Source organism: Perognathus longimembris, chromosome 18 (assembly GCF_023159225.1).
Source record: "Perognathus longimembris pacificus isolate PPM17 chromosome 18, ASM2315922v1, whole genome shotgun sequence".
Taxonomy (NCBI): domain Eukaryota; kingdom Metazoa; phylum Chordata; class Mammalia; order Rodentia; family Heteromyidae; genus Perognathus; species Perognathus longimembris.
In genome coordinates, this window is record NC_063178.1 from 32,088,778 (window position 1) to 32,100,988 (window position 12,211).

General features: G+C 55.0%; 1 protein-coding gene across 1 annotated transcript in view; it reads right to left on the reverse strand.

Annotated features, from left to right (window-relative positions):
• Nucleotides 1-12,211, reverse strand: part of LOC125366911 (dedicator of cytokinesis protein 2-like) — a 90,045-nt gene that overhangs the window by 48,406 nt on the left and 29,428 nt on the right. Inside the window, 2 exon segments of the mRNA XM_048367617.1 lie at nucleotides 3,191-3,336; nucleotides 11,747-11,853. Of these exon segments, the coding sequence (XP_048223574.1) occupies nucleotides 3,191-3,336; nucleotides 11,747-11,853 (253 nt within the window).

Here is a 12,211-nt window from a genome sequence, read left to right on the forward strand (position 1 = left end):
ATGACAACTGTGACCAGCACCCTGTCCCTATCACCCCACCCCCTGGAAGTATCCTGGGCTGTAATTGCTGTAATCGCTCAGCTGGGCTGTGTCTGGCAGGGCCTGGGGGTGGGGGGGGACAGAGTCTGTAGTCAGGAATGGCAAGGGCCGAAGTACCGTGCCAGCCCAGAGCCAGGAATAATCCACCATGTGCCGGTACCAGCTACAAACCACCAGAGGGAACAGCCAGGACGCTTGGAAGTTGTTTTGTTTTGCTTTGTTTTCATCTAGAATTCTAATGATGAGAAATAGCATGAGGCAGGATAGATAAAGGTGACCCGGGATGTGAGAAATAATAAAGGACCACACTCAAACATTCCAACAGAACCAGAGGTGAAATCAGAAGAATCAAGAGTGGTGAGCCCCACCCCCTGCCTGTCCCCCCACTTCTAACAGCCCCCCTGAAGACCTGAGGTTATAAGAGTAGGACAGGCACTGGTTCCACCTGCCTCTGCCTTCCCAGAGGGGCTGGGGGAGAGACAAAGCTCTGAGCCTCGTCTGCTGTGTCTGGGCTTGGGGAGAGTCCAGACCTCCCTTGGCATGGTTTGAAGGGATAATGTGACCCACCTTGGACAGGCTTCAGGACCCGCCCACAGGAACCCAAGGTCTATAATGATTAGGGGTTGCTAGGTAACTCAACCAGGTGTCTAGATAGGAATTCAGTATGAAATCTTCCAGAAATACAGTGGCTTAGAAGAAGGAGAAAACAAAACAAAACCAAAAAGCCATGGCTGCAGCCTTCCACACCCCTTGGGCCCTGGGGGTGAAGTTCAGGAACAGCTCCCTCTCTTCCCAGACTCTGCCTGCTTTATCTTATCTTATTGAGATAAATAACCCTGCTGAAGCTTCCGCCCCGAGGCCCCTGTCCCGGGAGACCCCTGGGAAGGCCTGTGCTGTGGATCTCTGGTTTCTGGTAGGTTTGACAGGACCTGGGGACTGATGGCTCGTTCGCCGCAGCAGCCCATCCAGAGATCCGGATGTGCAAAGCCTTTGCACACACCACACAACCACTGCCCAAAGATAATGGAATTTTGAGTAGACAAATGTGCCGGAGATTCAGCCATCTTGTGGTTTATAAAATGTAGATTTGAAAGTGCTCAGCTTTATAGACTGGAGAGGGCTCTTAAATTAAGAAGGCAAAGAACTGAGAACGCACCCAGCTGTTCCTCCATTTCCTGTAAATACTGAAGGACAAAGAATAGTACCCCTAGGTCAGCGTCCCTGTACAGCGGAGCTTGTCAGAGTCAGCGTGTGCTCATTAGAGCAGCACCACAGACCTGCCTGAATTCAAACCCACCCTCTGGCCTAGGACCACGATTCAAGGGCAGCTCTTTGGCTCCAGGCCTGGGGCCCTCTGCCGGCGCTGGCACCTTCTGGCCCAGTGCCCTCCGGCCCAGGAGGGTGGGAGGACCAGGCGCGGGGGGACCAGTGCTGAGAATCACCATGCACGATGCCGGGAGGGACTTGGGTCGGACGCTTCTGGACTTGTCATTTTCAGTGTGGTTCAAAGTGATTGTGACCACGGGATGAGGCCTATACCTCAAAGGAGAAGCTGTTGAGAGAGAGAGAGAGAGAGAGAGAGAGAGAGAGAGAGAGAGAGAGCAAGAGAGAGAGAGAGAGAGAGCAGAGGTGGAAGCAGTGCCCCCCACAGAGGCCCCCAGGAGGGCAGCATCCTCCACCCCACTCAGCAGTGACAGCAGCACGTATTCATTCAGCAAAGACAGAGCATGAACACACACAAGTGTGCATACATCCACCTGCGCACACAGGCACGCACACACGCCCATGCACGTGGGCTCACACATCCCTACCTACGCACACACACACACACGCGGAGATGGGCAGGTGTGCATGTTTGTGTATGTCGTGCACACATACATGTACAAGCGTGCAAGCCTGCACACGCATGCCTGTGCCCACACGTACATGCCTTTGTAACTCCAGCACCCTCACTGTGCATGGAGATAGGATGGCAATAGAGACGGACCCTCCCCTTCTAAGTACCTGAGATCAGAGGGATTCGCCGTCCACCGGCTTTGGGGGAAGGGGAGGCATCTCGGGCCAGCGACCCAAGGCTGGACATGAAATTCATTTCCTTGTATCCATCCATCACCGGAAAGCAGTGTATGTATGGCTTCTGGGAATCCTGGATGTGAAATGAGGCCTTGGGGACTGAAATGGCCCACCGTGGCGTCACACTAGTACCCGGGAATTGGCAGACCTTTGAACAGCCCAGATTTGGGTGTCAGCTCAGTGACGCTGTCCCACAGATCGTGACCGCTGACACGGGTGTGTGAGGACATTCTGTAGGACACAGGCAGTGCCTTGATGTCCCTGATGGCCAGCACACACCTGCGCATCCACCCACTGCCTCATGAATGAAAGGATGGATGATGAACGAATGAATGAACCCAGCCAGCACACTGACCCAGTAATAAGAAAAGATGTCTCTTACAGCAGTAAGAAGAAGAAGGAAGAGAGACCACACACAGGGACTTCACACTAGTGGCTGACTATAGGATCCAGGCGATAGGAAATACCATTCCACAGTTGTCTAATGCTATCCAGTCACTGACACAGGACTTCCAGAAAGCTCTATGGAGCATGTTCTAGGAAGGAGAGAGAGGAGGAGACAGGGGCACTGCTTCCACGCCTGCTTAGGAAAGGTTTACTGGTTATTCTATCTTCATAGCCTTCTGAAACCAGGCGCCTAGAAGGACGGACCACTGTGTGGACTTTCAGACAAGTGGAGGCTGCCCAAGAAAGGCAGGCTTGAGCCAGCTCCACCCATCAGCTCTGGCTCCCTTCGGATTCTGCCCTCAGGCAGCCTCACCTTTGCCCCCAGCACAGCCGCTGGGGAGTGAGACCACCCAGCTCTCCCCCTCCGCAGGCTCCCTGTCCTGCCCCCACCCCTTGACCCCAGCCCTCCAGACCCGTCTCTGCACCAGGGGCCTGGGCACCGCTGGCTCAGGAAGAAGATCCAACTGCAGGAGCAAACTCCCAGGTCCCAGATGGGACGTCAGGCATGAGACGCCCTCCACCCTGCCTCCCTGCATGCTGGGCTGGTAAAGCAGAGCCAGCCTCGCCCATGCTCAGCCCACCGGACATCCTGACTCTGCAGGCCCCCAGGCCCCCAGCTCTGAGGACTCACCGGGTCCTGGCCACTCAGCACCTCCAGGAGGCTGTTCAGGAGCTCGATGCAGTACTTCTTCTCCAGGGTCTGGTGCCCCTCTTCCTTCTGCTGCAGCAGCTCCTTCAGCTCCTTCGTAATGACCGGAAGCAGGGTATCCCCGCACTCTGCGGGGACACATGGCATGTGGGGGGCGAGGGCGTGCGGGGCAGGGGGCAGAGGGTGGGGGGCGATTACCTCTATCTTACTGCTGTAGCTCAATGTTCACATTACAATCTCACCTGAGCATTGATTGTGCACAGGCGTCAGTAGACACCTAGCATCTGTTCACAAAGTTTGAGTGTGTTCTATAATTTGATGTGGAAACTGTGTGATATGATTATATGGCGACTTCTCATTAAGTGAACAATTCATAAAGGTGTTCCCCTTGCGAAAACATTAGATATTAATGATCAGGCTAGGATTTCTTTGAGACACCAGTCATGATTCCAGTCCCTCTATGGATCCGCACTCCCCAGATGCAACGAGTAAAAATGCACTGAGTGTGTAAAGCAAATGAGACCCTAACAAGGGAGGGTGGAAACACCACACTGGCTTTTGTTTTTCACAGCTTGCTGGGCAGAGGGAAGTCAGCGGTGGCCCAGAGCCTGACTTCAAAACCACAGTACTGCCCAAAAGTATGGGGGGGGGGGGAACAGAGAGAAGGAGAAAGAAGAGGAAGAGGAGGAGGAGGAAGGAGAGGGAGAAGAGAAGGAAGAAAGGGAAATGGGATAGAGGAAGAGAAGGAGGAGGAGGGAGGTGGAGGAAGGGGAGAAGGGGGAGGAGGAGGAAGAGGAGGAGGAGGGAGAGGGGGAGGAAGTTTCAATCCCCAGCACCAAAATAACAAAACAGAACAAAAACAAAGATGGGACCATGTGCTGAGGGTTGGAACTGGCTTTGGAGCCTCCATGCTGATTGCTCCCTCCAGCTGTAAGCCAGGTCAAGAGGCAGAAGGAGGCAGAGATGCCACCAACAGCCCTGCACTCATGAGCTTGGCCCTCCCTCATTCTCTCAGTCACCTCCTGGGCGTTCGCTGCGTGATGGGCACTGATGTGGGGTGCAAGGGTGGGGGCAGGGGGGACCACAGATAAAGCCTAGAAGCTAGGCAGCAGGATTGTGCAGAGGAGGAAATCCCCGTGCCGCCCCTCCTCCCCCATCCCTGCTCCCAGAGCTGCGGAGCTGTGGTTGGGGTATGAGGAGTCTGGGTAGCTAGTTAACACCAGTCCACGCTCCACCAACTCCTGCCCCCTTGGGTCCCAGGAAACGGTGCTGGCAAACCCTAGACAGCACTGGCTGCCTTGAAAAGCATCAGGACCGACTTAAAACCACACTAAAGCAGGAGAAGGAAGGTCGACTCCCCAGATCCTCTGTCCCAGTGGGAGAGCTGATGGGAGGTGGGGGGTGGGAGGGAATCACATGGAGGGGCTGGACCAAGCGACTGAGATGGCAGAATTCTGGGATCGTACAGTGTGGCTGCCTGCTGCACGCGTGGATGTTCGCGATGCTGCAGACCAGCAGTGTGTCAACCTGAAAGATGTCAGCTCTCTGGCTCAGCAACGTGGGCAGCAGCCCCTTAAGAAGAAGCTCTGGGTTATGGGAATCAGCAAGATTTTCACAGAGAAAGCCATTAATAAGGCAGCCTGCTTTTTTTTTTCTTTCAGAAAGTACTTTGTCTCCTCTTTAGTCATGATTTCTCAGAAACCTCTGGCTCCTCTGCTCTGAGATGAAATAATTTCTGTCATTTGTGAGTGGAGCTGGAAAGCCTGAGAAAGCAGCATTTGCAAATGGCCACTCGACTGTCAAGCAAACAGGCATACACGGTTTCAAAAATAAGTATTGCCAAGACCCAACTCACTCTTCATAGCCAAAGGTCACGGGTACGGGAGACTAGGACACCAGCGTGCGCCTGCCTCGGTCCCGGGTCTCACAAAGGCCAGCAGACCAGCCCTCAGCCACAAATGGAATAGTAATTCTGTCCCCAGCCAAGGGAAGGGAAGGGATCGGCAGAACTATGCCAGGTGACTAGACGGGAGGGGAGGGGAGCGCTTCCTTCCTTGAGGAAGTTCTGACTGGCCGCAGGGGACACCATGGCCCTGTCCAAGTGCCATGTGCTTTTGTAGCAACTTCCTGGCCCACAGAGAAGACTGCATACGAGATGCCCTGGGAGCAGCCACAGAAGGCGTGGGCAGCCACCATGGAGAGCTTCCTGCACAGCAGTCCCAGCAACTCCAGAAAGCTCCGCCAAGCCCCACACCCATGAGGACGGGGCCCGTCTCCCCAGGGTCTCTGCTGCTCCTGAGGCAGACGCCCTCCCCCCAGTGCAGACACCCTCCCCCCCAGGGCAGACACCCTCCCCTCCAGGGCAGACCCCCTCCCTCCAGGGCAGATGCCCTCCCCCCATACAGATGCCATCCCTCCTCCCAGGGTGCCCTCCCTGCCACGTTGGCTCAGCCCTCAAACCACATGCTTCTTTCTTACACACCCAGCCCCCCCCCCAGCTCCCACACCCCCCTGCACCCATCAGGGGGCTCTCCAGTGACTCTGTGCCCTGGGGGGGATTGGCTGCTGTGTCCCTCCGCACCTGCCCACCCTCCGGATTGGCTACCCCCTGCCCTGCTCAGGGCCCCCGTGCTCCCTCCCACTTCCTGGATCTTTGCACACATCTCTCTTGGTTCCAGAGTGATTTTCACTAACTGCCTCACTCTCTGCTTCCAGGTCCTGGTTCAGCGGTCGGCTCTGCCTGGACACTCGGCTGGGACACTCGCTCTCCTGGCACCCAGCTCTCCCTTGCACAAGTCGCTCCATGTCTCTGGAGAGGCCAGAAGCCCCTGTGTCGCCTCTCTGTGGTGGGGACCTTTGTGTCTGCAGGGGCCTTGTGGCAAGTCGGGTGTCTCTGAAGCTCCTTACATTGTTGGATTTGGAGCACTGCCTGCGGCTTCCCCGGGCGGAGCAGGCAGAATGATTTCGTGGGCCTCACAGGGACGGGGCACAGGACGGCTGGTATCGTCCCTGACTGTCGTCCAGCACTGAGGCAGAGGCCCAACAGCGGCCGCCCAGCTGCCCGCCTTGGGGGCGCGACGGGAGGACCCTCGTGGACACTCGGACATTTGCTATCACCACCCCCTCCCCCAGCCGGTGTCTGGAGAAAACTCATCCCACCCTCGGGGCGATCCATCACTACGCAGGGACGCCCCACTCAGGTCAGGGGAGAGCCAGTCACAGCCCTGCCAGCGCCTCTCACCATCTTCCCAGTGCTGCCCGTCTCACTGAGTCACAAAGCCAAAGCCGCGCCTGCCCCACCCCACGCACCCCTGCCCTGGTCCTGGGAGCTAAACCAGGGCTGCCTGGGTGCACAAAGGCCACTGATGCGGGGTCTTCAGGGAGGGGGTGACAAGGGGGGGGAGGGAAGGGAAGGGGTAGAGAGAGTAAAGGGGGGAGAGAATATCATCAAGCAAGGAATCTTTCCGAATTGGAGTCCCGAATCCTGCTTACAGTGCAGACCAAGCTCTTGCTTTTACCAAATCCCATTTCCATATAACTCGAACCTCGACGACGCGCTCACCCTCGAGCGGGGCCCCATGCTGAGCTGGGGGGTACAGCAGGGAATTGGGAAAGTCCAGCAGATGGGTGGACGACGCAGGCCCGCAGCAGGATCTATGTGCTAGTGGAAGGTGTGTGTGTATGTGCACTGTAATAGCTAAGCACAAGCGTGTGCGGTGCCTACACTGTGCACGAAAGTGCTACGTAACCACACCTGTGCATGCATGTCTGTTATTATGGCAGAGAACTGAGGAAGTCAGGGTCCTCACCAGAGGGCGGGCCCCAGGACTGAGGCTCAAGTACTCAGTCTGCTTCTAGAAGGTACTGAGCAGGTGCCCCCCCACCCCACAGTGGGAACCCTGGTCCTCCATAGAGACAGCAGCTACCAGCCACATGTCTGAAACACACTTAGAGAATCCCCACCACTGAGAGAGGCCAATGGGGAGGGCGGCAGCCACAGTGACCAAGGAGAGAGCAGCCCGCCCTCCCCAGGCCCGAGGGGCCCCAGCAACCCTGAGGCAGTGCTTGTGGAGAGGGAGCCTCTGCCGGAGGAGCTGGAGGACTCGGCACATCCGAGCTGCTGTGGAAATCAATTCTGCATGCCTCCGCCATTAGTGCGGTATCTGAACGAGCGTTAATATGCCAGTTATCGTGTTAATCTTTGATGCTGAGTGAGAATGTGTCAACATTAACCCTGCCAGCCTTGCATTTAGCCATACAGGTTTTTTTCCCCTCTCTCTCCCTTTCTCCTTCCCTCCCCTCTCTCTCTCTCTCTCTCTCTCTCTCTCTCTCTCTCTCTCTCTCTCTCTCTCTCTCTCTCTCTCATACACACACACACACAGTAAAAGAAATAGCATTATTTCTTTGGGGTCTCAAAGTTCTTACCTGTCCATGGATTCAGGAACCCATTTCTCAGCTGCTTGACTCTAACAGCCTGTAAGTCACCAGAAGTTGACTCGACCTCCCTGGCTCTTCCTTCGAGCTGATACATTCTCTAGAGGTGGAGCTGGGGGTGGGAGACACCCAGGCTACCAGAAGGAGGCCCACAGCCAGGGGGCACGAATGAACAGGGCCAAAGAGACACCCAAGAACGGCACCCTCAGGCCAGGAGACTGCATGTGGTGTTCAGAGCTCTGGGAGCCACGGACGGCACAGTGACAGCCGAGGAGAAAGGCCAGCTTTGGGTAACAGGGAATAAACTAAGCAATATCGGGAGAGTTACAGAGGTCACGGGGGAAAAATCACCAAGATGTGCAAGCTAGTATGTCTTTCTTCCCATGCAGTCATCCAAATTAGGGGAACTATTTTGATGAATAACTTTAATATTACAGCCTCACTTACTCTCCACATGCTAGCTTTAAACTGCTATAGCAGCAGGAAAGGGGGTGATGTATTGTCCTCTGCTGTCCTCTGTCCCTCCCAGTTATGTCCCCTAATTGAGAACCGAGATTATCAGAAAGAAGAGCCACTTCTCAGGAGGAGATTAAGAGAAGATGGGAAGAAGGTCCAAGACATAAGGTCATCATACAACACCAATCCCTGGAATAAAAGTCAGGTTCGGTTGCCACCCAATGCAACAGCAAGCAGTTTATCATTTAAAACATCAGCAAAAAGACCTACGCTGCATGCTCACTCAACTTCAGGTTTCCAGAAAGAAATCACTTGTAAAATTGTTGGCTTATCTGAGTTTATCATGGCACCTGGGCAGTTTCGTGGTGGGTCCCTAAACTGTCTTTGCTGAAAAGTACGAACTCCGTCCTTGGGCCCATAAATTAGTTAAAAGCAAGGGGATGTTTGGTGTCTGTATCTGCTTTTCTCCTGTTCTAAGCCACCACTTACCAGTCACCTGACCCTCTAGAAAGACACAGTGAAAGAAGAGATCATGGTCAGCCAGGCCACCCCCATGCCTGAGAGTGTAGTTTATTCTTTGTCTATTTAAACCTACAGCTCAGCAGGTCTGGTGGCTCACCCGTCATCCTAGCTACTCATGAGGGTGAGATCTGAGGATCACAGTTCAAAGCCAACGCAGGAAGGAAAGTCCACAAGACTCTTATCTCTAATGAATCACCAGAAAACCACAAGTGGCACTCGTGGCTCAACGTGGTAGAGCACTAGCCTTGAGCAAAAGACCTCAGGGACAGTGCACAGGTCCTGAATTCAAGCCCCATGATGACAGAAATAAACCTAGTGCTCATTTCTGTGCCCTGCAGATGGGGCTGGAGCTGGGGCTGTGCTTGCTCTGCCTCTTCTCGTGGCTGCCCAGTCCATGACGTGTCTCCCTTCCTGTGGCCCACCATCACCACCACATTTTCATGGCACCTTGGGGCCCATGGTTGGAACTGCCCCGGGGCATCTCACGAGTGGGGGCCTGAGCCGAGAAGGGCCCAATCTGGCTTCTGTGTTTATGTTTCCCTCTCAGATTTCTGGCAGTCCTGTCTCGGGCTGTTCTCTAAAGGATCAGGGACAAGGAGGAATCAGGTAGTCTCCCATTTAGATGAGTCATGGCTCCTGACGGGGGGAACCACCATGCACGCGCCCAGCTCGGATCACAGCCCGCCCCATGGCTTAGGGCTCTGCATGAAATGGCTGCCTTGTCATCCGCTGAAATCTACTTTAGAAGGAAGCTTTGCCATCCAGAATCGCTCTCCATGAGCGGAAGGAGACAGCCACAACAGATGCAAGGAAAGAAAAGTGCTCTGATGGAAGCCAGAGGTCAGCTCCCTCCCGGTGACAGAGGAGGGCCGTGCAGGTCTACACAGCGACAGCACGGGACAGATCCCAGGGAGCAGAGAGACTGTGGTCTCCCCTGCATCGACTACTCTGCCCGGCTGCGCTCGGGACCGCCTGTCCTGCAGGGACTGGCCACTGAGCCTAGCGAAGGGCAGAGTCACTGTTGGGATTGGATGAGCAGCGCTGTGACCTTGACCTTGCCAAGGTCACATCCCCCTTGGATGTGAAATGAGGCAGGTGAAGGACAGAGTGACAGCTGAGGGGACAGGCAGGTCTTCTGCCTGGGCTATGTGTCATCTTTACACCGGGTTCCCAAAGTCTCCCCTGATCATCTCCAGTACACGGTTGTGAATCGCGTTTACCTTGTTACAGGGCAGACTTGCTGGGAAAAAAAGACTACAGCTTTGAAAAGGATCTGCTGGGGATGGGAAGATCGGACGCTGCTGTGTGCTTTAAATAAAAGAAATCCATGAAATTGACTGCAGGCTCCGCAAGGGCTATGGGCACCAGGGTTCAGCGCAGAGCCCCCCGAGCCTCCTTTCAAGTGGGCTGCACACCTCACCACCGGCCTGGGTCCACGGAACATGGCCGCATAGAAGGGGAGTATCACTCACTCCAGGAAAGCACCACGTGTGCCAGCCGAGTGAAAGAGGGTACTGATTTCGGGGGATCTGTTTTTGCTCTCTCTTCTTAGGAAAAGAGGTAGTGAGAGGGAGAGAGAGAGAGAGAGATCCAGCCTGTGGTGAACAGTCAGCAGAGCGTATGGAAGCGGCACACAGAAAAGAGTGGCGAGGGCCTCTTCCCAAAGTCCTCAGTGTTGGGGTTTGGACAACCCCTTTCTCCCCCCACGGGGAGAATGGTAACCACAAACTCTATGAAAGAGCACTCAGCCTGGCCCTCCGCCAGCGGAAGGCCAAAGGCGTGCTCACATGGACCTGTGCTAAGTTGAGGAAGGGTTGCTGAAGCCTCCCCTCCCCCCAGTCCCCCCACATGTTACCAAGGGCGGAGGCGAAAAGGAAGGCATCAGGGACACGCTGCGGTGGTGGGAAGCATCTCAAAGACTTTAATATGGAAGGGCACTTATATAGAAGTAATGGCGGGAAAGAAAGGGGGCTGGCCAAAGGGCCAGTCATAGGCTAGGGATCACGTTCATCAAGTGACCTCACAAAACTTCCCTTTGTGGGCGGGACAACCACATCATGGTGGCACGCACGTGTTCACCTCCCAAGGGGTGGAGGCCAGAAGGTGGGAGGGACTTCCATTGTCCCAAAGCTGGGCAGCCTTCCCAAGGCCATAATAATCAGGAGAGACTGTAGCACACCGCCATGCTGCTGAGTATAGCAGTGCCGCGCACATCCCTCTTCACACAGTTTTGCTTTTCTGTCTCGATATGTTGACGCAAACATGACTGACTCATGCAACATGGCTCACCCTTGCGTGGGCTGCTGACCCTGTGCCAATGCTCACCCCGTTCCAGTCCACCCACCCTGCACCCCTGCGCAGGACTGCTCACCCCTGCCCCCCATGCCCATCCGTGGGCCATGGCGGAGCCTCCAAATGCTAAGACCCCCCACCCCCCAATCTGGGGACAGCAGGCATCACCCAGGAAACATCGCATGAACCAGGGGGTTACCTAGGTACAGGCACAGAAAGTATTGCTGGCTCAAAGGCCACCTTCCCTCCTCATGGGGAAGAAATGACAGGGGAGGGGAAGGGGGGAGAGGGGAGGGGTGAAGGGAGGGGGGGCACCACCTGTCAGCTAGCTGCACAGGGAAAAGGGGCTGGGGGGGGCGGACCTCTCCTAAGGAATGTTTCACAAGGTCCACATGGCCCGTTCAACACATTACCCACTCAAGAGCCATTTGCACTTCTTCTATAAGCTAAAATCAGTCCTGCTGATGCCTCCTCAATCAGAATGTCTGAGTGGGACCCGGAAACCTGCACTTTAATAAGTTCTCCAGTTCATTCTCACACTCAAAATCTGCACAACTCAGTAGGAAGGCTCGGTATGGAAAAAACCTTCTGGCTGGAGACAGAGACGGTAGACCACAGAAGGAGGAAAAGCACACAACTGCTCCGTGTGCCTGGAGCCAAACCTACCATCTCCCTCAACTGTCTCAAGGACAACAAGCCGGAGCTTTCCTAACACCAGTATCGGCCCTGTATCCAGGCACCAGTCCGCTAGGTACCCACACTCCCCCAACCCCCCCACCACCCCACTGTCTCCAGACTTCCCAGGAGGCCCAAGGCCACGCCTGCAGCACTCACCTTGCTTCTTGAACAGGTTGCTCTGAACGACCTCGCTCAAGGACTGCACTTTCTGCTTCTGCAGTTTCACGGGAGGGATGCAGGTGTAGAACTCATATAGCAGTTGGCTGAGGGCAGAGTGGGAGCGGTTACACCCCCAGCCACGCCCGCCACACCTCCCAGTCCTGGACCAGGGGCTCCCAGAGCTCCAGAACCCATCCTGATGGCATCGGGCTCATAGGAGCTTCAGAAAATACACAGACACGTTGTGAGTGATGAAGAGTAATGGTACTCAGAGATGTGAAGATCTGAAGGATAAACACAACCAACAACCCTATGCGCTGACTGTGGAGCAGAGCCAGGCTTTATATGTGTATAAACACACATGAGATCTGTGTCTTTATATGTATCTAAGTGTTCGTATGATGTGTCTTTATATGTGTATAAATGTATGTGTGGTCTGTGCCTTTAAAGTTTCAGATTGTA